This window comes from Schistocerca serialis, chromosome 6 (genome assembly GCF_023864345.2).
Source record: "Schistocerca serialis cubense isolate TAMUIC-IGC-003099 chromosome 6, iqSchSeri2.2, whole genome shotgun sequence".
Taxonomy (NCBI): domain Eukaryota; kingdom Metazoa; phylum Arthropoda; class Insecta; order Orthoptera; family Acrididae; genus Schistocerca; species Schistocerca serialis.
In genome coordinates, this window is record NC_064643.1 from 521,366,685 (window position 1) to 521,393,110 (window position 26,426).

General features: G+C 40.9%; 2 protein-coding genes across 2 annotated transcripts in view; both read left to right on the forward strand.

Moving 5' to 3' along the window:
- The window catches only part of LOC126484957 (uncharacterized), a 299,272-nt gene that overhangs the window by 202,285 nt on the left and 70,561 nt on the right, over positions 1–26,426 (forward strand). The gene's annotated exons all lie outside the window — the stretch shown is intronic.
- On the forward strand, positions 14,220–24,591 carry LOC126485172 (pro-resilin-like). The gene is made up of 3 exons (XM_050108853.1): positions 14,220–14,279; positions 22,399–22,908; positions 24,098–24,591. The coding sequence occupies exons 1-3, from the start codon at positions 14,265–14,267 to the stop codon at positions 24,383–24,385; spliced, it is 813 nt and encodes a 270-aa protein (XP_049964810.1). The 5' UTR covers positions 14,220–14,264; the 3' UTR covers positions 24,386–24,591.

Here is a 26,426-nt window from a genome sequence, read left to right on the forward strand (position 1 = left end):
TGGAGCAAATATTTAGAAGATGGCGAATGGTCGAAGTAGCTGTACCCCGCTGATGGGAATCAACCAGCAAAAATGGGAAGTGGCGTCCAAAACCACGAAGAGGTATAATCAATAAAAAGTTTCTCCATAGGAAAATCCTCCCTGGTTGACTGCAAAAGCCTCTTTCGTGAGTTAGAATTGGGCTTAGTCCTCTTGCAGCTTTCACACTCGCCCACACATACCGGAAAATTCTTATGAATGGTGGGCCAAGTAACAAGTTCATTTACCTTAACAATTGTTATGTGCAAACCCAAGTGGCCCTGTACCACGGTGTCGTGAAAGCAACAGAATACTGGATCAACTAGTTCCATGGGCACACAAATTATAGGCTCACGCTCGTCATGTTGACTATAACAAAATAGGTCGGTGTGCAGACTATATACAGAGACCTGTTCCGCTTGTAACAACCTCTATTTAATCCCGGCACTTCTAGGATCAAGATCCCGCTTCCCTTTCAGATTAGTAAAGATTTCAGGGACCTGTGTCAACAACCCTGTTGTCCAGTCCACAGAAGAACCCGCCCCTCCTCCTCCGCCTCCCTGCTGCTGGTGACATAAGGCGTAAGGCATCCGCCACATGATTATCTGGGCCCCTAATATGCCTGACGTTCAAACGAAAGGTGGAAATCTGCCCAGCGTACTATTCGCCCAGTCTCCAGGGGACATGTCAGAACGTAAATCAGGGCCCAGCTACCAGTTTCTAGAAGAAATTCCCTGTGCTGAAGATAAAACGCAAATTTATCAAGGGCAAAGAGAACAAGCATTTCCTCCCATTCATAAACGGAACATTAAATTTCAGGAGATAACACGTGTAAACTTTGGATACCGCTCCACGTTTTGTTCTTGGAGAAGAACGGTCACTATCAAACATGTGGAAGTATCCATTTGGACAACAAACAGGAGCTGGAAACGGGAGTAGCCAAATCTGGGGGATTACTAAGGGCCTCTTTAACTTTATACAAGGATACCTGTGACTCTCGTCCCAGTGGAAATCAACTCTGTTCTTACAGTGGTCATTAAGGGGCCGAGATGACAAAGTAAAATTTGGAACAAACTTACGATAAAACTTGCCATACCAATAAACCTAGCTACAGCCTTCTTATTTCTGGGTGCAGGGAATCTATCCAAATACCAAGTGCGCTCCTGATTGATCCTGAAACCCTCCGTGAAAACTATATGGCCTAAAACCGATATCTGCGGACATGCCCACGTAACTCTGGATGGTGAACCCTGCCTCCCTAAGACGCCCCAGAAACGCCTCCAGGTGTTTCAAACGATCAGTGAAGGTGGCACTATAAACCATAAAATCGTTGGGGGAGTTATGTACACATTTAAACTTCAGATCACCCAAGACACAGTCTAAAAGGTGTGACAAAATAGCCGCAGCAGTCTGCAAGCGAAAAGGAACACTGTTGAAGTCATATAAATTGTAGTCTGTATAGAAGGCGCTAATATGTTTATAATCCTCAGATAAATTAATTTCATAATATGACTGATTAAGATCAAAAACTGTAGAGGACTTGGCCCCAGCGAACCACACAAAGAAAATGTTTAAATGAGACAAAAGTACAGAATCTCCAACAACATTTTGGTTCACTAATTTGTCGTCAACCACCGGACGGAACTCTCCACTCTTGGCTCTAGGTACTAGAGATATGGACAATGCATAAGGCGATGTAGAGGGTCTGATCACTCCATGACATAATCAATGATCGTAAGCTCTTCAATTTCGGATGGGATAGGCTATACGGAGCCTGTGTAACTGGCACTTCATCAGTAAGGGCGATCTACTGAATCATATTCATTATGCCCAGCTTATCATCTAGGACATCTGAGAAATGACTAAAACCCTGCAACAATCAATGGGTCTCGTCTAGACTCAAGCGGTTGACCTCACATTTCCCAAAGGGGCACAATACACTGCAAACTTCCAAAGAACTATGACCGGAACACAAGGCAAACCTCTCAACAAGAGGAACTTGAAATAAACAACCCTCTCCCGAAAACCCAATGTTAACCCAGCATTCTGTGTAAAATAGCCACCGAAAAATTAAATTGACAAAGTTCTTCACCACTTATAAATCGATCGGCCTTCAAAAGATGCAAATGCTCCCCTTGTTTAGCAGTTCCCCAACCAGAGACAGCACCTCCACATTCACAGCGCGATAACTCTGAGAGGAAGGGCATGTCAAAGTAATTTAGAGATAGCCTTGTATTCCAAATACCCCTGGTAGTCAAGAAGCACCCTTGGCCTAGGTCTACAATCTTTGATAAGTAATAAAAGATTTCTAGCATAAGAATTCACCATCATTCTGCCAACAGCCTTGTCAGAGAGGGCGGAGGAGTGAAGAGAGGTTTAGGGCACTCTTGTCCTAGGGATGTGGAACTGGCCCCAAAGGCCATGGCAATGGCAATGGAAACCACTGCATTAATGTCACATAATGTGTATCCACAGGACATGTGGCCTGTAACTGAATAAGTGTCATGATTATCTCTCCATCGGCAAAAGATTCCGGAATAGTCCCCCATCCGGTTCTCCAGGAGGGGACTGCCAAGGGGGAGGTGACCATGAAAAAAAAGTTCAATAATCAACGAAAGCGTAACATCCTACAAGTCGGGACGTGGAATGTCAGGAGCTTGAACATCGCAGGGAAGCTAGGAAATCTGAAAAGGGAAATGCAAAGGCTCATTCTAGATATTGTCAGGGTCAGTGAAGTGAAATGGAAAGAAGACAAGGATTTATGATCAAATGAGTATAGGGTAATATCAACAGCAACAGAAAGTGGTATAACGGGAGTAGGATTCATTATGAATAGGAATGTAGGGCAAAGAGTGTGTTACTGTGAATCGTTCAGTGACAGTGCTGTTCTTATCAGACAACGATAGTTCAGGTATACATGCCCACGTCACAAGCCGAATATGAAGAGATAGAGAAAGTATACGAGGAGATTTAAAGGATAATACAGTACGTAAAGAAAGATGAAAATTTAACAGATATGGAGGACTGGAATGCAGATAGAGGGGAAAGAGTAGAAGAAAAGGTTACTGGAGAATATAGGCTTAGGACAAGGAATTGCAAAGGAGAAAGACTAATTGAATCCTGTAATAAATTTCAGCTAGTAATAGCGAATAATAGCGAATACTCTGTTCAAGATTCAGAAGAGGATGAGATATACTTGGAAAAGGTCGGATCATACATCATAGTCAGGCAGATATTCCGAAATCAGATACTGGGTTATAAGGCTTACCCAGAGGCAGATATACACTGAGGTCACAAGGTAATGAAGATTAGGCTGAAGTTTAAAAGATTAGTAGACAAGAATCAATACGCAAAGAAGTGGGACACGGGAGCTCTAAGGGATCACGAGATACACTTGAAGTTCTCTAAGGCTATATAAACAGCAATAATGAGTTGCTCAGTAGGCAGTACAGTTGAAGAGGAATGAACATTTCAAAAAAGGAAAAATTACAGAAGTTAAAAACATTTGTACAAATGGACATTTCAAAAAAGGAAAATCACAGAAGTTCGAAAGAAAGACATACGTACAAAGAAGGTAAATGTAAAGAAACCGTGTGAAGAAATACTTCAGATAGACGGTGGGAGAAGGAAGTACACAACTGTCAGGGAAATTCAGGAATACAGAAATACAAGTCGCTGAGGAATGAGATAAATCGGAATGCAGAGAAGCTAAGACTAAATGGCTGTACGAAAATGTGAAGAAATCGAAAAATAAATGATTATCGAAGGACTCACTCCACACACAGGAAAGTCAAAACATTCTTCCGTGGCATTAAAAGCAAGGGTGGTAACATTAAGCGTGCAACGGGAATTCCACTGTAAAATGCAGAGGAGAGAGCAGATAGGTGGAAAGAGTACATTGAAAGCCTCTATGAGTGGACAGATTTGTCTGATGTGATAGGAGAAACAGTAATCGATTTATGAGAGATAGGGGATCCAGTATTACAATCAGAATTTAAGAGAGCTTTGGTGGACTTAAGATCAAATAAGGCAGAAGGGATGGATGACATTCTATCAGAATTTCTAAAATCATTTGCAGGAGTGGCAACAAAACGAATATTAACGTTGGTGTGTAGAATGTATGATTCTGGCGACATACCATCTGACCTTCGGAAAAATATCATCCACATAATTCCGAAGACTGCAAAAGCTGACCAGTGTGAGAATTATCTCACAGTCAACTTAACAGTTCATGCATCTTAGTTGATGAGAAGAATAATATCGGGAAGAATGGAAAAGAAAACTGAGGATGTATTAGACGACGATCACTTTGGCTTTAGTAAAGGTAAAGAAGGCACGAGGGAGGGAATCCTGAGATTGCAGATGAGAATGGAGTCAAGACTAAAGAAAAATCAACACACGTTCATAGGATTTGTCGACCTGGAAAAAGCGTTCGACACTGTAAAACGGTGCAAGATGTTCTAAATCCTGAGAAAAGTAGGAGTAAGATATAGGGAAAGACGGGCAATATACAACATGTACGAGAGCTAAGAGGGAATAATAAGAGTGGACGACCAAGAAAGAAGTGCTAGGATTAAAAAGAGTGTAAGACAGGTATGTAGTCTCTCGCTCCTATTGTTCAATCTGTACATCGAGGAAGCAGAGACGGAAATAAAAGAAAGGTTCAGGAGTGGAATTAAAATTCAAGGTCAAAGGATATCAATGACGTGATTGTCAACTAAATAAAAAAGGATAGTCGACAATCATGCTATACTTTTATATTCTAGTTTTTATTCCTATGACACTTCTGTTTGACGAGAGCACTTTTGCTCAGACGTTTTTAACCATAGCGTGATTACATGTTTTCCATGTAAGTTTTTATTCTGATGAGCATTGCCCTAGCGCAATCGAAACCATGGTAAACTGACAAAAATTTTGTGCAAGCGAAGTCGCTTTATGTACGTCCTGTAATTATATAGTGTATGGTTGCTGGTACACAACCAATCAAAATGTTTAAAATTTGAATACTTGATAATACTTCAGCGAATATGGGAGAAATAATTGCAACAGTGAATTGCAATAACAAATACAATAAAAACAGTAATGATTAAAAATAATAAACTAGGAACTGGTGAATGGTGCAATAGGGAGAGTTTTCTATCTTGATTCAGGGAAACACGTTCTGCTACCATTGAATCTATTGTCTTTGAAGGGTGTGGATTAACCAAAATCAAACACATGATATTACTGCGCCAGGGATTTAAGTATACTAAGAGAAACAACTTTGTCCTTATGTTCCTCGGAAAGGTCGAGCTGTTGTGTTGCTTTCATCTATGCATCACAATCAGAAAATTAGTACTCAAACATCAATGATCATTGATTACAGTGCCACAAAAGGTGGAGTGGACGCACTGGACCAAATGTCCGCCAACTATTCATTATCACGGCGAACACGCAGATGGCCATTCTAAATATAGTAGGAGCCAATGCTGCTGTCTTGCTTCAGTGCACCAAACAACTTGATGAAACAAATGATTTAAAAAGAAGAGAATTGCTACAAAAGCTTGGAATGGATTTAGTAAAGCCCCATATACAACGTCGAGATGTCTGACCCCTTTCTCGTGAACTGAGAGACGTTGTTGTTAAACTTGGTGGTACTCCGCTTACCTCAACATCTTCAGAGCCAGAACCCATGAGGAAATCAAGATGCTACATGTGCGCAAGAAATGTGGACAAGAAAACCAAAATAGTGTGTGAAAAATGCTCAAAACATGTTTGCCCCAACCACAGTTTTTCAGTGTACCAAAATTGTTTGTAACCATATCTCAAATATTTAAAAATGTTTATAATATTCAGTGATAAAAGTGCAATTCAAAATAAAATTTCCTTAAATTACAGTTTCGTTTCTCTTATTGGGGTACTCCGAGACCCCACTAGAGTATTAGTGTATGAGCATTTCACTACAGTAGTTAAGGATTAAACAGCAGTTAAAAGAGAACAACAATTTAAATACTACAAGAGTTATAAAATGAAAGATGGCCTTTTATTATATTGTACTTCTTTACAGACAACCCCATAAATTGCAAACCTTTAACGTCAAATTATGACTAAACGTTATTACCATCTAAGACACAGACGGTATATATACTCGTACTTTAACACAGGGCACAGCTTGAGATAATAGTAATGAGCACGAATAAGTTAAATACTTCTGACAAGATAATTACAAACTTGTCCCAGTGGGCTGACTCAACATTTAAACAACCATGAAACTAAGGAGCCACGGCCTAAATTTTAGAATAAAATAAAAATAACAAATATGAAATGTGAGGCATAGGCGCTGTAGCTAGTACTAAAATTCAATGAGAGAAGTAACAAATTTTATACTTGGCGCTGCAGCCTTTTCTTTTCCCACAGTTATCAACGGGCAGCCAGAACATTCAGTAGCGATAGATTCCTAAAGCATGAGGTTTAATCCATGGAATGCAAATATTATGCCTTTCCCTTTGCAAGATGTGACTGGTACATCCGAACACAATAAGTAGTACCCAAAAGGGCGATGAGCTGACAAAATAAGAATAACTAAAAAGAATATGTTTGCAACTAGGCACCGCACCTACGAAATACAGTCGACAGCGGCCGAAACTAGGACGAGATCTCCAAACCCAGTGCCACTACAGCACCAGACATTAAAAAAGGGGGAGGGGCAACCACATTAAATAAACTACTCAACCAACAGAATGAGCAGTTGCAAGAATTGTGTCAGAACCCTCCATTACATTGAAATCAATATAGCCAACTTAGCGCTATTCTTTTCATTGTATAAGCACTATAATATCGATAGTAACAATCTGAGGGCGAAACATGCGAGCGCGATTCTAAGCATTGTTGTGAGACGAGGTCTGTCTGCGACAGTGGAAGTAGTAGTGTCGGTCGAGAGCTCGGAGACGGGATACGTGTCACGCTGCCCTCACGTCGGTGATGGCAGAACTTACCACACTCAAGGCCTGATTTCATTTATGTAGCCAGGAGAGATTTAGATGGCTTAACTACGCTTTAAGATAGAATTCAAGGTAAAATTCACAAGCATAGCGCAAAAGCAATTGCAGGGTTAGGCTCGTGATTGTTATTTCGTGTTTACAATAATCCCATATTTTGCTTGTCAGTTAAAGAAGCCTCTTTATCCTCCAAATAATGATAATTATTCTCCACATATAACTAATAAATAGATGTTGTGGTTATTAGATGCTAATCTAACTTTGAAATAATTTGTCGATCTCGCACTCAGCCATTATTGATACTTATACGGTAATTGAAGGCATTTAGCAATTATTAATACTTGGTCATGATAATTTTGAAGTTTTAAATAGACTTAATTTATGAAATCCCTTTTCACAAGTTATTTAGTAATTAACATGACCCAAGCAAACTCCTTTGTGTTACATTCATTCTTAGTAACAATAAGTTTTAGCTGCCGCTGCTGCATGCTGCTGTAAACCACATGGAAAAACTTATGGGCGAAACAGAGTCACTAGCACACCACAGCATGTCATGTTCTCCAATCTAGTGAATTCCGTTGCACAAGTCAGATTCTGTATCACTTGTAAATTCTTGTTCAAAAACGCAGCCAAATACCTTAGATATTCATTGTTACAGCTTCATTAGTTTCTGTAGTTTCTCATATTCAAATACACAGTGAGATAGCTTACCCAAATGTTAGCTTTACGCTTTTCATGCAACAGCCTTGACGCAGTGGATACACCGGTCCCCATGAGATCACCGAAGTTAAGCGCTGTCGGGCGTGGTCCGCCCTGGGATGGGTGACCATCCAGGCCGCCATGCGCTGTTGCCATTTTTCGGGGTGCACTCAGCCTCGTGATGCCAATTGACGAGCTACTCGAGCGAATAGTAGCGGCTTCGGTCACGAATACCATCTTACTACAGGGGGAGCGATGTGATGACTTCACGCCTCTTCTATCCGCATCCTCCACCGAGGATGACAAGGCGGTCGGATGGTCCCGGTAGGTCACTCGTGGCCTGAGGGGGGAGTGCTTTTTTTATGTAACGATATGTTAAGGGCTTATGACAGTGAAACTGACACACATACAAGATGCACACTGTGTTATGCGGGATAGATTCCGTTCACTGGTAGTTCACGTTGCTTATCGAGTCCATTTTCACAAACGAGCATAGGCATAATTTGTTGTAGGTGCGTTACACAGTTTACAACAAGAATAGTTTCCCGTAGTCATTAAAAGAAACTTGGCCGATTTAAAAACATGTTACATAGTTAAAACAAGGGATGCTAAACTGTAATAGAATAACTGTTCGCTTAGGTAATCAGAATGGGAAAAGAAGCAGTTACATAAAAGAATTAATAGATTGCAATTACCTACACTGACCGCTTAGGGCTTCAGAATGAGAAAAACAACAGTTAAATGAAACGGCTAACAGACTAGAAATACATAACATTGTGAGCAGTAATCTCCTACAGGAAGATGTTGCAGTCTGGCGTGGAGTGTAGCACAGCCGCAAAGGTATTAATGTCCAAAGCGGCCTACCACACTGACTTTGACGCTGAAACAGACTAAAGGCACGTCTAAGTGTGGGTCACCATTAACGCTCAACAATGCTGCAGCTATAGCGCTCAGCGAGAAGGCTAGACCTGAGAACTTTATAGTACATTCGAACTGTGGGTATCACAAAAGATGGTAGAATAGAAAAATAATTCGAGAAGTACCGTCGAGCATGGACTAAGAAACCTAATCTTCCAGAAATTTGCAATTTAACTCAGTTAATCCCCAGTTTACATAGGCAGCGGTAGTAGGACAGGCAGGACAGTGAGACTCTTACCTGCCCAGAAGAATCACGCTTACTTGTAAAAGTTCGATCTACCTTTCAGACAAGATGTGGGTTTCTCGGGGCCTAAATTACCACTAGGCGACCAAGCGACCAGGGGGATTAATAGCGCTGCCAAGAATCAGCTACCATGAGCAACTATATTACCATACAGCAAATTAAGCTGTTCCAGAAGACTCGAATGAGCTCTACACTAAGAAAGCCATTGTACACACACAAACTTTCCAATGGCCAAGGTTAGCATCCCTCGGCACAAATTCGACCCCCTTGACACAAAGACAGGAGGAAATCGCCGTCCAAACATCATGGGTCCCAGTTCCCTGCTCTCGGTGGCAACGCCTCGCTTCCCCCGATCGCGTCACCACCACCACCATCACAGATGAGCAGCGCACTCTATACCGCGGCGGCGAACTCATGCGGACGAGACGGGCAATTTGTAAAAGGAAGGGGAGCCGACACTACTCAGTGTCGACGATCAGGGTGTTGGATACTTCGCTGAATTGTGATTTGAATAAAATCGATGTGATAGTGCAAGCTACTTGTTTGTTTCATAACTTCATATGGATTCATGACTGTATTTAAGATATTTGTGCGGTACAAAGCAGACAAGCCTAATGAAAACTCACATTAAAAGCCGAAGACCGACATCGGCCTACAAACACCACAGAATTGAGTAAGCAAGTTTGAAATTCTTTTGTATCTCAGGTGGAATACTGTCTTTGTAGAACAGAGTGTGCAAGTAGCTATACACCGAAAGAATATAATAACATTAAATTCAGCAAAAAAGTAAAATGATTTGCAGTCATGTTTTACAGAAAACCAAAGTGCTTGATTCTGTTTAGTTCTGTGTTTCCATTCTCTTCCACAAATAAAGTAAATGAATTCGAATTAATGTGTTGTCCATAGTATTTCACTAGCGATCTTTCCCAATCTTCATTTTGAGCATGAACTTCTAAACATAGATACATTTAGAAAGAATGTGTTTCAGTTTCCACAGTTAAACAAAATTACTGATTACTGATCGAATAACGAAATGTCCGAAAAATCGACTGTTAAATCAGGCACATAATTTTCATGGATCTGCTGGTCTAGCATTCAAAATTCGACACCAGCTACTCGATCAGTGTATCAGCTACTTCCTAGGAGATTTCTTTATTTCTTCAAACTAAATTTTCGCATATTAAAAGCTGAATCTAATGTAACAAAATGGACTTTCGATTATAGCATGAAACTGCTTAAATTTCTTTTCTCTGTTCATATGTTTACTTTTCGTTTCCTGTTAATAAACTGTCCCTAACGTTGAAAACAGTCCCTGAAAGTTAGAACCACCTTTCCTTCACACTGAGGTACTACATTGTTTGGGGACTATTTTTTTGAGTTAATCACACCAAGCCCGATATGACAAAATCTAATCACATACATTTATACAATTTTCACAAACTGCATAATCAAACAATTGAGCTAACTAGCATCGAACCATGAAGTCGAAATACCTCGAGTCAGACAGCAACTGTCTCACACAAGACGATATTTTAATTAATATGGATACTGTAAAATATCAATCAGGAATCATTAATTAGTTTCTTGTCATGTTTTCTACACAAAATTTGAGTGTAGATTCATCATCCACATCAATTATCGATTGTTGCATGCAACAATGACAGCTCACCATTTTTGTAACGATAGTCTGAGTTATACAAAAAATTGGCGTTCATCCTTATCTGACAATACACAAAATACGAACTGAATTTACAGTAATGTCGTCATTGCGAGGTATAGATCGTCTGACAGTGTCATAGCGATCCACTTTTTTAAAAAAGCTCCTGCCTGAACAGAAAAGCGGGAGGGTGGGACAGAAAATGGCGATAAGTGTCAAGGACAAGTAGAGAGGCAATGTGTGAGAGCCATGTTATGCTAGGCCCAAACTGAGACGCGTAGAGCGCGTGTGCCGCGTCCCAGCACAGCGAGCTTTCTTGTAACTTCACAGGTTCAAATGGGACCGCGCAAATTGCGACGCGACGCGACAGGGACGCGACTGGGACGCGACACGCGCCTGCTTTGTGGTTGTGGCAGAGTTTCTCGCGCCGCGCGCCACGCGAACACTGTGGTAGGAGTGAGGCGAGGAGCGGGAAGGCAGTCCTGCCATATGCTCACTTCGGCATGGCGCATAAGGGCAGTGAAAATATCGCCCCTCCGTAAAATACCGCCTTGCAGTATGCTGAATTTTATTGTCACTGAGTAAGTGTTTCGTTTTTCGCCGTTTAAGCGCTCCATCTCTTTTTCGTTAGTACAAAATAGTTTTCAGTTACATATATATGTATACTTTTTTGTTTGTTCATTCTTTTGTTAAGAACAATGCACAATTCAGTAACTGGTGAGCCATTAGCCGCTGGGAATATATCTCCTGCTTCCACAATGTTTTCAGGTCGTAAGAAAGGACAGATGATTCGTGGTAGGGTACTGAATAAGAAAGTAAGGAATATTATAAAATCAGGTGATCTAGAAGCAAGGCAGGAAAGTAAAATAAGGTTATCGACTTGCTGCCTGTTATGCTCACGTATCTCTACGATCTGTTACAAGAAGTAAAACAGGCCTAATTTCCACAGGTGTGATCCATTTGTGCTCCTGGCAAAAAGTGTCCAAGGTATGAAGTACTTAAGTTTTACTATCATTACTTGGATATGGATGTAATAAGACATATTATACCACGTACATGTGGACATCACATTTTCACTGCAAGCTAGAAACAATCGAGAAGCCCTCACGAATAAAAATGTTTTAGTCGGCTCGTCGAGACGTGAAAAAACATTTCACTGGTTGTATAGACACTATCAGTGTTAATAAACTAATTATACAACAGGGTACACAATGAATTACTGGTCGGTATTATTCCGAAAGTATCATTATCCTGAAAGAGTATGATGATGTGATATATTTAATTTGGTGAAGTGTATTTGCTACTTTCACGACAATGTTTTACGAGCTATGTGAACTCTGCCTCTCACAAAGCACACTTCAGCATTTCTCTCGCGCGGATTATTCTGGGCTGCTGACGATACACCAGCCATTGTGCTGTGCGACGTATCAGTATTTTACTTTCCGCAATAACAACTATTTTATTCGCGAATCACACATTTTGTCAGTTTGGCAATCCGTAGGTGAGTAACCAGCATCTGGTATGTGTGTGTCATTACACCTGAAGGGTACGCTTGTCATTATTTTAATACAGCTCAAATGAAGAAAATAAATATCGTTTGGTAAGTTTCCATTCCAGTCTTTCAGTGTTAAAAATACGAGGGGTTATGGGGATTCAACCACAATTCCAACAGAATTGGCGATTTACTTTTGTGTAAATTGTTAGCCTTTTCTCATTCGAGGAAGCATCATCATTTATAAGTAACGGCCACATTTATCTTGTTAACGGGTTTAAATGTACATCTTTTGCCAAAACACAGTATTATCTGCACACACTCATTTTTACAGCAGCTATGTGACAAAATTCTGAAACAGTGTATCCTATTCAAGCAATTGGCGACCAGAGAACATAATAGATGACAAAAACCACATTGTGTCAGTTTGAGGTAGCATAAAAGAAGAAATTTCATGTTTATTTTCGTACTATGAAACTATTGTTTCACTAGCTGTGGATAAATCAAAAAATTGCAGTCACTGGAGTAAAAAATAAAATAAAATAGAATGTAACACTTCTGATATATCGCCATAGGTAAGACAGTTCAGTGTGCTTACGAAGCGGCAAAATACTCTCATCCTTGAGTGCCACCACTCGCCAAAATCTCGTTTCAATGTCTCGAGCGGTTTAGGAGATATGAGGGATGTTGTTAATATTTCATTCTCGCCGGCGTGAGATCGGGAGCGAAAGCTCTACACAGTATATATTTTCTCGATATCGGAGGCAGACAGAGACTCCTTCGAAGTCTAAAGAAAAATTCAATATGTTAGCTAAATTTCATGTGCAGCAACATATAGTGTAATACACATCAAACACAAAATCATAGCAACATCTATTTTTCATTGCAAACTTTATGTCTTACTAAAATATGTATATCACAATAAGTATGACATTCAGCTAGATGATGAGCACTTCGCCACTAAGCTGACACGTAAAGCTACAAGTCAGGCAAGAATCTAATATTTTTACTGAATAGTTCCTCTGAAATCGTTTGAGAAATGTTACAGGGTGTGCGCTCCTCGATTCTGATTGTCGCCAATCAGCGCGTGCGAAGTATGTGTACGCGTCTCAATTATCGCAGGACCCGTGCGACATGTGCGCAAAGTGCGCGTCGCACTGTACTGTCGTATCACGTCACTTGTGCTATACGCGCCTCAATTTGCTCTTAGCCTTACGTCAGCACTTATTTTTGACGTAGTTTACCGGGGACGGTCTTGATAACAGCTATTTTGAATTTCGCCAGTTATATGTGATAGCGTCTTTGGACAGCAAATGACAAATAAAAACAGAAAAAAAGCACATTGCGCTGTTTTTCTTTTACGTTATTCATTGGCAGCACAATGGCTGAAGAACCTGAGGAAGATCCATAGACTTACAGAATAAACAACGATCACAAATGTCGAAAACATAACCATGCTCGAAAACTGCGTATTTTCCTACCTGCTTATTTAGGTTTTCTACATCGAAATAATCAGCAACCAGTTGAATAAAAGAAATTTAGTGCCCATCTTCAGAACGTTATACCTATAGCATTATTTGCGAGTGTCAGTGTGATGAATATAACCTTGTGAAGAAGTGCACTAAGTGCCCGAAATGGGGTAAGAAATTAAACTTATTTAAGCAACTGGTTGCTGATTATTTCGATATACGCAACTAAAGGTTGCTGAGTATGGGTGAAATACTATACTTACGTTTTCATGAGGACTAGTTCACGTGTCAGTGAAACTTCAGACCGATCCAAGTTACTCAAGTGGTTCATAAGAAGCCCGCATTGCGAAAAACCGTCGTATTACCGTTGTCTGCAACAATCTTCATTATCTGGGTCTTTGGGAATAGCAATGTATGTTGTCTAATTTCATCTTATCAAAAGAACAAGCGCCTCTAGCGGGACAAGTCCTTGGGAACTGCAGCGATGCCTTTACGATGAATGAAAGAGGCAGGAGATTGCAGGGTATTATGAAAAGAGTGCCGTGGGGAGCAAGATGACTGGCTGCCTCGGAAAGACGGCAAGGCAGCCGGGAGGGTGCGGCCGTGAAGGGTCTTCCGAGGCGCCACCAAGGCCTCCCACGGTGACGTAACTGCCTGCCTGCCCATCAGCCCGCTAACTGGAGCGGCCGGGCCGAATCTCTCGCATCGGCGACCCGCCCAGGAGTGCAGCTCCGGTATATATACTGGACAGCTGGTTCGGCAGACTCACTCTGCTCCAGCCGTCCACCACATGCACAACATGAAGGTAAGGCAGCCACCGAGGGAGGCCGCGACAGAGGAAACTGGTGTGCCTAACACGCTGCTTCACTTACAAGGGGAGGCCGCCAATTGTGAAATTCAGATTCGATTCATACTGCGCATAATAAAAGCTCATGGCCAGAGGTGTAATGTGACAAAGCACCAAGATGCACTTCTCAGCCGTTGTCGAGAAAATCGACAGTTAAAAGAAACCGTTGCCGTGAAATACTCTCTACGACTTACAAATTCTTACAGCGTCGTGGCGCAGCGGTAAGCTGTCGGGTTCGTAATCCGAAGGTCGCCGGATCGAATCTCGCGCCATGCAACCTTTATTTTTTAGTATTTGTTTTTTGTAATTAATATATATATATATATATATATATATATATATATATATATATATATATATATATATATCGTGGGGTCTCTAATTCGAACGTTTGACTTACACTATACATATTCGTTTCGGGATATCGTTTCTACGTCTTCCGTTAACTACACGTGTAAACATTATGAAGATAATTAATAACATTTGTGAAATACAACTTTGTTTGCGGAAAACATAATCATGTTCGAAGTCGCCAATTTTTCCACCACAAACGACTTTCAACAACTCATTATATGCATAATTGTTGCAACCGATTGCCGGGAATTATATATATATATATATATATATATATATATATATATATATATATATATATATATATATATATATATACGAGGGCGGTTCAGAAAGTAACCTCCGATTGGTCACAGTGCGGGTTGTGGGGGGAATAGCGACGCCATATGTGCGTTCACGCACTCAACAGGTCAGTCGGTATCAAGCCGTGGTCGAGTGAACGTCGTACCTGCGCTAGTTTAGTTTTTGTGGCAGTTTGAAATGTGTGCTGCAATAGAAAACCCCGCCAAATGTGAAATGCGTGCTGTCATAAGGTTTTTGTACAGCCAAAGGATATTCTGCAGCAGCTATTCATCGTGAGCTTTGTGCCGTGTACGGACCAAGAGTTATGAGTGAAGGAGTTGTCCGTGAATGGGTACGTTTATTTAAAAGTGGACGAGAAAACGTTCATGATGAAGAGAGGAGTGGTAGACCATCATTGGTGACTGACGAACTCGTTCAGACAGTTGATGCAAAAGTTCGTGAAAATCGACGTTTCTCAATGTCGGAGTTGTCTACTGGTTTTCCACAGATTTCTAAGACTCTCTTGTACGAGATAGTGACAGCAAGATTGGGTTACCGTAAGTTCTGTGCACGATGGGTGCCCAAAATTCTTACCGACCACCACAAAACTCAAAGAATGGCCTCTGCATTAGACTTTCTGTCACGTTATGAGGACGAAGGAGAACCGTTGTTAAACAGAATCGTGACCGGTGACGAAACCTGGATTAAGTACGTGAACCCTGAGACAAAAGAACAATCAAAGATGTGGGCACATTCAAATTCGCCTACCAAACCAAGAAGAGCCTCGCAAGATTTTTCTGCCAGAAAACTGATGGCAACGGTGTTTTGGGATGCCAAAGGGGTGTTGTTGGTTGAATTCATGGAACGTGGTACGACCATTAATCAAGACGTGTACTGTGAAACAATAAAAAAGTTACGACGGGCTATACAGAACAAACGCCGTGGTATGCTGACTTCCGGTATCGTTTTTTTGCACGATAACGCCCGTCCTCACTCTGCTCGCAGAACAACGGCCCTTCTTGAGTCCTTCAAGTGAGACGTTATCAACCATCCACCTTACAGCCCAGACCTGGCGCCAAGTGATTATCACCTCTTCATGCATTTGAAGAAATGGCTCGGGTCACAGTGGTTTGATGACGACGAAGAGCTCAAAGATGCGGTCACAGGCTGGCTCCAGGCACAAGCGGGTGATTTTTATGCAGAAGGAATTTCAAAGCTTGTGAAGAGATACGATAAGTGCCTCAATCGCTATGGAGACTGTGTAGAAAAATAGTGCAAAGATGTAGTTGTAAGATGTATATATTAAAATATTTTTATTTAACTTGGTGTATTTTTTTAAATCAACCGGAGGTTACTTTCTGAACGGCCCTCGTATATATATATATATATATATATATATATATATATATATATATATATATATATATTTGAATTACAAAAATAAATACTAAAAAAAGTTGCATGGTGCGAAATTCGATCCGGGGACCTTTGGATTACGAACCCCGAGCGCTTACCGCTGCGCCACGACGCTGTAGGAAACTATAAATCGTAGAGAGTATTTCACCGCAACGGTTTCTTTTAACTGTCGATTTTCTCGACAACGGCTGAGAAGTGCATCTTGGTGCTTTGCCACATTACACCTCTGGCCATGAGCTTTTATTATGCGCAGTATGAATCGCATCTGAATTTCACAATTGGCGGCCTCCCCTTGTTAGATCCGTGTACATGGCGCCTGACGAACTAATAAACAAACATATCAGTAATAATAGTGATAAAAATGATACATTCTAAACGTAGCGTGTTTAACTTTATAAGTCCTTGTTATTAAATTCATTTAGTAACCTAGGGCATTAATGAAACGGCTTTCTCTAATTGCTTATAGCCCAAGCCCAATGTTTGTGTGGTAACTTCATAATCTGGAAACTTGCTAAAGCTATTCGTGCATGTAATAGAATGCAACCACCAACTGCCCACCCCTGATTCCTTAAAGAATCAAATTCCCATGTATAAAACAGCATCAAATGAGCGATTACTCAGCAAATGAGTTAACGTGTTTTATAATACGCTAATTTTTCAGGCATCTCAGTGTTTATGATGCCGTATCTTCTGAAAAAAGAATGTCTCTGAGCACTATGGGACTTAACTTCTGAGATCATCAGTCTCCTAGAAGTTAGAACTACTTAAACCTAACTAACCTAACAACATCACACACATCCATGCCCGAAGCAGGATTCGAACCTGCGACCGTAGCGGTGGCGCGGTTCCAGACTGTAGCGCCTAGAACCGCTATGCCACGCCAGCCGCCGTATCTTCTGAATTATGTATTATGTGATGTTATAATTTTGTAGAGATATTCAATGGTAAATCGCCGGAAAAATGTGTTGCTAACACAGTTAGCAGTAAGGAAGTAATAAATTAAAACGTCATGCCCGATGCTGAAATTTTACCGTTTGAACAGCGTAAGTGTCGTAAGCTGTAAACTTTTCCACACTTACTATCTTGTGGTGGTGTCAGCCAGAAAATGTTTCGAAAAAACTTGAAATTGTATGTAAAGTTTGTTGGAAGTCACTAAGCGCTCGTATCTTCGGATACTACATAAACACAGGGTAATTTCCGTGCTCTGAGTTACACAGCTTCTTCAAGAGCTATACACATATTCTAACTTCAATGTTTGAGTTCTTGTGTTAAACAACAGTGGTAAAATTGGTTACCGTCAGATCACCTCAGTTGTGCTTTGTCCGGCTTGGCTAGCACTTGGATGGGTGACCTTTCAGGTATGCGGAGATCTGTTGGCAAGCTGTCTGCACTTAGCCCTTGTAAGGCCAATTGAGAAGCTATTTGAATGAGAAGTATAGGCTTCGGTCACGAAAAATGACAACGACCGCATGTTCTTCCACATCCATCTTCGGCTGAGGATCGGTACCGTTAGGCCTTCAGAGGAAGTTCGGACATAGTAATATTTGTTAATGAGTAGATTATGGCAGCATTTTAAATTTTTAAATTCCGTCAATAATTGCGTGAAATACGAAAATAAATTTTTGGCGCCCCTAGTAGATATTAAGCAGGCCACTTCCGACTGGAAGTGGGTGACCCGGTGATGAGGTGGAAATGTGTACTCTGTAATAATGTATTTAATATTTCATCAGTTAAAAAATTTGCTTTGAGTAAACTTTGGAACACATTTACGTAAATTTTAAATTACTTATTCTGTTCGTTCAGTGGAATCCAATTATCTTCTATTTCTCACTGGACTGTACTGCATTCAATCCTTGAAGTTTATGCCATGGAGTCAGCAACTTGTTACATGCTACAACTAATGACTACAACGAATTTCTGTGAGTATGCAGAGAAGATGAAGAGGGGCAGCAGCCTTTTCGGTAGTTGCAGGGGCTACAGTCTGGATGATTGACTGATCTGGCCTTGTAACGCCAACCAAAACGGCTTTGCTGCTGTGGTACTGCGAACGACTGAAAGCAAGGGGAAACTACAGCCGTAATTTTTACCGAGGGCATGCAGCTTTACTGTATGGTCAAATGATGATGGCGTCCTCTTGGGTAAAATATTCCGGAGGTAAAATAGTCCCCCATTCGGATCTCCGGGCGGGGACTACTCAAGAGGACGTCGTTATCAAGAGAAAGAAAACTGGCATTCTACGGATCGCAGCGTGGAATGTCAGATCCCTTAATCGGGCAGGTAGGTTACAAAATTTAAAAAGGGAAATGGATAGGTTAAAGTTAGATATAGTGGGAATTAGTGAAGTTCGGTGGCGGGAGGAAAAAGACTTTTGGTCAGGTGAATACAGGGTTATAAATACAAAATCAAATAGGGGTAATGCCGGAGTAGGTTTAATAATGAATAAAAAAATAGGAGTGCATAGTGAACGTATTATAGTGGCCAAGATAGACACGAAGCCCATGCCTACTACAGTAGTACAAGACACGAAGCCCATGCCTACTACAGTAGTACAAGTTTATATGCCAACTAGCTCTGCAGATGACGAAGAAATTGAAGAAATGTATGATGAGATAAAAGAAATTATTCAGGCAGTAAAGGGAGACGAAAATTTAATAGTAATGGGTGACTGGAATTCGACAGTAGGAAAAGGGAGAGAAGGAAACATAGTAGGTGAATATGGATTGGGGCTAAGAAATGAAAGAGGAAGCCGTCTGTTAGAATTTTGCACAAAGCATAACACTTGGTTCAAGAATCATAAAAGAAGGTTGTATACATGGAAGAATCCTGGAGATACTAAAAGGTATCGGATAGATTATATAATGGTAAGACAGAGATTTAGGAACCAGGTTTTAAATTGTAGGACATTTCCAGGGGCAGATGTGGACTCTGACCACAATCTATTGGTTATGAACTATAGATTAAAACTGAAGAAATTGCAAAACGATGGGAATTTAAGGAGATGCGACCTGGATAAACTGAAAGAACCAGAGGTTGTACAGAATTTCAAGCATAAGGGAACAATTGACAGGAATGGAGGAAAGAAATACAGTAGAAGAAGAATGGGTAGCTCTGAGGGATGAAGTAGTGAAGGCATCAGAGGATCAAGTAGGTAAAAAGAGGAGGGCTAGTAGAAATCCTTGGGTAACAGAAGAAATATTGAATTTAGTTGATGAAAGGAGAAAATATAAAAATGCAGTAAATAAAGCAGGCAAAAAGGAATACAAACGTCTAAAAATTGAGATCGACAGGAGTGCAAAATGGCTAAGCAGGGATGGCTAGAGGACAAATGTAAGGATGTAGAGGCTTATCTCACTAGGGGCAAGATAGATACAGCCTACAGGAAAATTAAAGAGACCTTTGGAGAAAAGAGAGCCACTTGTATGAATATTAAGAGCACAGATGGAAACCCAGTTCTAAGCAAAGAGGGGAAAGCAGAAAGGTGGAAGGAGTATATAGAGCGTCTATACAAGGACGATGTACTTGAGGACAATATTATGGAAATGGAAGAGGATGTAGGTGAAGATGCAATGGGAGATACGATACTGCGTGAAGAGTTTGACAGAGCACTGAAAGACCTGAGTCGAAACAAGGCCCCGGGTGTAGACAACATTCCATTACAACTACTGACGGCCTTAGGAGAGCCAGTCCTGACAAAACTCTACCATCTGGTGAGCAAGACGTACGAGACAGGCGAAATACCCTCAGACTTCAAAAAGAATATAATAATTCCAATCCCAAAGAAAGCAGGTGTTAACAGATGTGAAAATTACCGAACTATCAGTTTAATAAGTCACAGCTGCAAAATACTAACGGGAATTCTTTACTGACGAATGGAAAAACTGGTAGAAGCCTACCTTGAGGAAGATCTGTTTGGATTCCATAGAAATGTTGGAACACGTGAGGCAATACTGACCTTACGACTTATTTAGAAGAAAGATTAAGGAAAGGCAAACCTACGTTTCTAGCATTTGTAGACTTAAAAAAAGCTTTTGACAATGTTGACTGGAATACTCTCTTTCGAATTCTGAAGGTGGCAGGGGTAAAATACAGGGAGCGAAAGGCTATTTGCAATTTGTACATAAACCAGATGGCAGTTATAAGAGTCGAGGGACATGAAAGGGAAGCAGTGGTTGGGAAGGGAGTGAGACAGGGGTGTAGCCTCTCCCCGATGTTATTCAATCTGTATATTGAGCAAGCAGTAAAGGAAACAAAAGATAAATTTGGAGTAGGTATAAAAATCCAGGGAGAAGAAATAAAAACTTTGAGGTTCGCCGATGACATTGTAATTCTGTCAGAGACAGCAAAGGACTTGGAAGAGCAGTTGAACGGAATGGACAGTGTCTTGAAAGGAGGGTATAAGATGAACATCACCAAAAGCAAAACGAGGATAATGGAATGTAGTCAAATTAAGTCGAGTGGTGCTGAGGGAATTAGGTTAGGAAATGAGACACTTAAAGTAGTAAAGGAGTTTTGCTATTTGGGGAGCAAAATAACTGATGATGGTCGAAGTAGAGAGAATATAAAATGTAGACTGGCAATGGCAAGGAAAGCGTTTCTGAAGAAGAGAAATTTGTTAACATCGAGTATAGATTTAAATGTCAGGAAGTCGTTCCTGAAAGTATTTGTATGGAGTGTAGCCATGTATGGAAGTGAAACATGGACGATAAATAGTTTGGACAAGAAGAGAATAGAAGCTTTCGAAATGTGGTGCTACAGAAGAATGTTGAAGATTAGGTGGCTAGATTACGTAACTAATGAGGAGGTATTGAATAGGATTGGGGAGAAGAGAAGTTTGTGGCACAACTTGACTAGAAGAAGGGATCGGTTGGTAGGACATGTCCTGAGGCATCAAGGGATCACCAATTTAGCATTGGAGGGCAGCGTGGAAGGTAAAAATCATAGAGGAAGACCAAGAGATGAATACACTAAGCAGATTCAGAAGCATGTAGGTTGCAGTAGGTACTGGGAGATGAAGGAGCTTGCACAGGATAGATTAGCATGGAGAGCTGCATCAAACCAGTCTCAGGACTGAAGACCACAACATCAACAACATGCAGAGAGTGCATTGTAACTGATAATTGATATGTATATTATAGCCTTTTAAAGTCTGTATCATCCGTTCTATGGAGATGATTGTGGGAGCTTCCACGTTGGAAACGCATCCTTAGCTTTCTTGTTAGCTGCGCCTCAGTCATCTGTAATCTCTGCACGAATGTCTCCTAGGTGTAAGGGGTGAGCGCAGATTGTACATTATAGCACTAGTGGTCTTCCATAGCATTTTTTTTCCAAGGATTCTTACCGTGTGATGCAGGAACAGATTTTAAAATTAGGGGTGTGATCAGATGCAATGGAATCAATGATCGGTGAGTGCCCACTGTGAATTGCGTCCCTTCCGAGGAGGTCCAAGTTCTCATTATGTTGGAGGCATTGGCGCAATGGAATTGAATCTAAAAAAAGGAATCTTATAAGGAAGTGTAATGTGGACAATAAGACGTTCAGACTAGAAGAGAATAGAAGCTTTTGAAATGTGATGCTATATAAGAATATTGTGGATTAGAGGAGATGATACAAACCCGAATTATGGCAAAATGAAATTTATGACGCAGTCTGACTAAAAGGAGAATTTGGTTGATGCGACACATCCTATGGAATATTCCGTTTGGTAGGGGATGAAGGTTGTGAGGGATAATCACTGCATGGGCAGAATGCAGTACGCTTGGTGAAATGGTTATAGTCTGCATTAGTTACTAGGAGATCAAGAAGTTTATTAGCATAGACTAGAGCAGAGCGCTTCATCAAGTCAGTCTTTGGATTGAAGATCACAACATCAACACATAAGCTTATTGTAGTGCCATACGACACTGCCATTTCTACCTGTGTAGTATAGGAGGCCAGATCCAGTGTTCTTAGTAGATTTCTGTGTTAATGTTTCAGACTCCTTCGAGAAAAGATTTCTGAACTCATTCATGTATTTCTCTATCAACAGGTTTATGTCCTCCTGAGTACGTTTGTATTGTCGGTCGTCGCTGAAGCGCCGATCGACCGCTCGTACCTGCCTCCCAGCTCTGAGTACGGACCTCCCTCCGCCTCCTCTCTCAGCTCTCAGTACGGCGCCCCAGCAGCCAACGGCCTCAGCACTCAGTACGGAGCTCCTGCGCTGACAGGCGCTGCTTTTGGCCTCTCAGGCGCTTCCAGCCAGGGTCCAGCGGCTCGTGTCTCCTCCAGCTTTGGAAGGGCCTCCTCCAAGAGGTTTGGAGCTGGTAGTGGAATCGGCGGTGGTCTCTCCACTCGATATGGTGCCCCTTCGGCAGCTGGTCGCGCCACTGGCTTTGGAGGACTCGGCCTGTCCAAACAGTACGGCGCCCCGTCCTACTCTGGTGACGCGCTCTCCACTCAGTATGGTGCGCCCTCTGGTAACGCTGGTGGCCTTTCTCCTGTGTATGGAGTGCCCGGATATGCCTACAATCGAGCTGGAACCCAGGAGGATCCACTTGCCGTAAGACTTTGGATTAACTTCCCTTACTTTTTAGATATTTGTATGATACCACGTTGCACTGCATGTGCTAAAAATATTTTTCATTCGCTTAAAATGTATATTGTGGTGCTCTCAATCTGGCCTCAAAACTGGGTATGTGCTAGTAGCTTAAAGAGTAGTCCTGTCTGTTTTTCATTTGTCACTAAGTATTTTCGGCATAATTACTCTGACTTTAGTGAAATTACTTTTTTCGTAGTCAATAATATCAAAATCGAATGAATTTCGTTTTCATAAGATGTAAAACAGACACACATGCTCTACAAGATACTAATGTGGTAAGCGGCATTCCTTACAAAGCATATCTCTCACTCTCCACCATTATATAGTGTTATTATAGTACCCCTGCTCTTGGTTCTAAGATGTTTATTGGCAGTGATCGTTTTGGCCATTCCTCTCTCTGAGGGTATAGTACTTTGACCCAATGCATAAGAAGTGTGTCAGATATAACATTTATTTTTAAGGCCTTTGAGCATAATTGTGTTGCACAAAGTCCATTACCTGTGAAAGCTGTTATTTCTAATCAATAGCATTTGTTGAGATAGACTCAGTGCTCACTACTTTGAATCCTTAGATATGTAGGAGTACTGTGCACATCACATACCTGTTAGGAAATCTGAATAAAGAACTCTCAACGTTCGTTACATGTGCTTAATAAAGAGAACCATAAAATTAATTTTACAGATTAGTTATATATTTTTTAACAATTAACTGAAGAGCGATGCATGTAAATAATACAAATAGGTGTAAATGAGAATTTTCACATTAAGGAAATGGGTTATGGTGACTCATAATTATAATATTAGAGGATTATGTGATAACACTGGAGTGTGATTCCAGGTATAGAACTGACTGATCAGTTAGTTCAAATCGAATCGGGACTGAATAGCATGATATTATCCAGATCTGATTCGAATTGATCCAACTGAGCACCGTGTTTCCGCAAGTAGTTCTCAGTTTTGATTGACCTTAATTTGTTGTACATAGCTTATGATTCACTTTGAAATAGGCAATTAATGTTTCAAGACTGACTGCACATACAAAATGCTGTTTTAGCATAGTTTCTTTGACAGATTCAGATATTTATGCATAATTTCAGTTTCATTAAAATGTTCCAATCAACGGTTAGGATATTTATACATGTCTGTTCCAGGAGCCGGCCAACTACGAGTTCAGCTACTCGGTGCAGGACGGCGAGATGCTGAGTGACTTTGGACAAGAGGAGTCCAGGCAGGGGGAGAGCGCCCAGGGCCAGTACCGCGTGCTACTGCCTGACGGCCGGAAGCAGATCGTCACCTACCAGGCCGACGAGGACGGCTACAAGCCCACCATAGAGTACGAGGACACTGGACTCACTGCCTACTCTGCTGGCGGATACGGCTATGGCAGGGGGCGCGCTGGAGCTGGAACTAGAGCTGGAAATGGGGGATACCACTACTGAGGATATTTTTACACTGTACAACCGTGATGAATCTAATGTTCTATGAACAGGTACATCTATTGTATATGTTACAGTATGTATCTCTGTGAGTAATGTCTAATACTTTTTTATATATCTGAAGAAATACCTGTGTGAGAGTGATGTAAATACATATATATTTTTGTACATAGTGATTTGAATAAACAGATAATCAGTTATACATCTTACATTGTATATATCTCATTTCCTTCCGTGTTTTCCAGATGTACCCCACATCATGTATGTTGACGAAAGTAACTATTATTTTCATGTAATTCCACTTTTAGTCATATAGCTTGGCAAAGGCATACTTGTGTTAACGAATTTACAGAGTTTATACATAAGGCGTAACAGAGAAACATTGACGGCGATCGTATATTGTGTAGGTTGTAACTTGTTCACTTCTTAAGAACAAACCTCCGTCCAGAACTGAATAGTATCGGCGGTCTGGGAATCAACACCTGAGAACAGTGTCATCAGTGTTTCATCACAATGTTTTTGTCTCCTGATCACTGATGCGAACCACTAGCCATTACTGCAAAATGACCGCATTACTATGACTGTCGAAAGCTTAGTACAGTGAGCAGGTCTTTTAACTGATAATTTTTCAAGATTGAATACATGTCCAGAAATTCGTGACTTCGGCGCTGTTTATGCATCCAAAGGGAGCTCACGAAACTTCATTGGACTGTTTTTCCTCATCCATCCTACAGCAGCTTCCCACTTTCGTCTATTTGGTCCAATGAAGGATAAACTCAGTGGGTAGCCTTGCGTGGTTTATGGGAATGTTACTGCTGCAGCAAAACGTTGGCTCTGGCGTCGACCACTACAATTGTACCATGCTGTCGTAGAGGCCCTCCCAGTAAGATAGCGTAAGGCCGTCGCATTGACCGGAGATGATGTTCCAAAATAGGGTTTTATAGCCAAAAGAGTGGCGAATAATATGGCGTATCGGAATGCGGCATGAAAGCAATCAGCTTTCATTAAAAAAGGCTCTGCATTACTTGTTGAACGCCCAACGTATTCTTGGGACGATGTCGTATTGTCCCAGACACAAATCTAAATCATTAGTGTCGTATGTGTGTATGTACGTGAATGTGTTTCAGTGTGTGTGTGTGTGTGTGTGTGTGTGTGTGAGAGAGAGAGAGAGAGAGAGAGAGAGAGAGAGAGAGAGAGAGAGGGGGGGGGGGAGGGAGAAACAGAGATCTCAGTGAAGTTTATTTATACGTTACTGATCCAGAAACACGTGTTTCACTATAAAGTATGTCTGTAGTGATTGGTACATAAATATTGACTTGAATGATATTAGATATTTTTAGAGGACGTTTTGCAGCGTGGGAAATAATGTATGTGAGGTTAAGTAGTTAATAAAATCGCATCTATGAAATAAAATTTCCAGCATGATGCAACAAATGAACAAAGTTAGTAACAGCTACAAGAAAAATAAATCATTAGTTAAATGACATGAAGATAAGACTACGTTTTTGATTAGCTCGTAATCAAATGCATTTAGGCCACGTGGTGAATGCTACAACGAAACTATACACTAATGTATGTAGTAGTATATGCGATATGTGCATAACAAAGGAATGAGAATCTTAAAAAACTACATGATAGATATAGGATCCAAAATGCACTTAACATACACATAAATGATTAAGCCCACTAGCAGTAAATGAAAGGCTGAAAAAAATTTTAACATTAATTAAGTCAAATAAGTGTCTGGTTATTGAATTTCGCCAAGTACGTTTATCGAGTAAGAGGAACAGCAACATGTGCCCCTGGTAAAATAACGAACAGTTGTTTGTACCATATTGAAAGGTATACATAGGGCACATTAATAAAAGTTTGTAAGAAAATATGGTATTGAACCACAGTTGATCAAATGGTAGTGTCGCTGCTCAACAGCGATCGCTCATTGAAGGTGTTAGGGGTAATATGTTGGAGTAACTTCAGAGCGAGTGATGTATGGAGGACTCTCAAGTGTAAAGACGTGATGTATCTGGTGTGTGCTGGACATATA

Coding starts and splice junctions, on each gene's coding strand:
- LOC126485172 (XM_050108853.1), top strand. Junction 22,909..24,097: donor CCCAGGAGGATCCACTTGCC/GTAAGACTTTGG, acceptor TGTCTGTTCCAG/GAGCCGGCCAACTACGAGTT.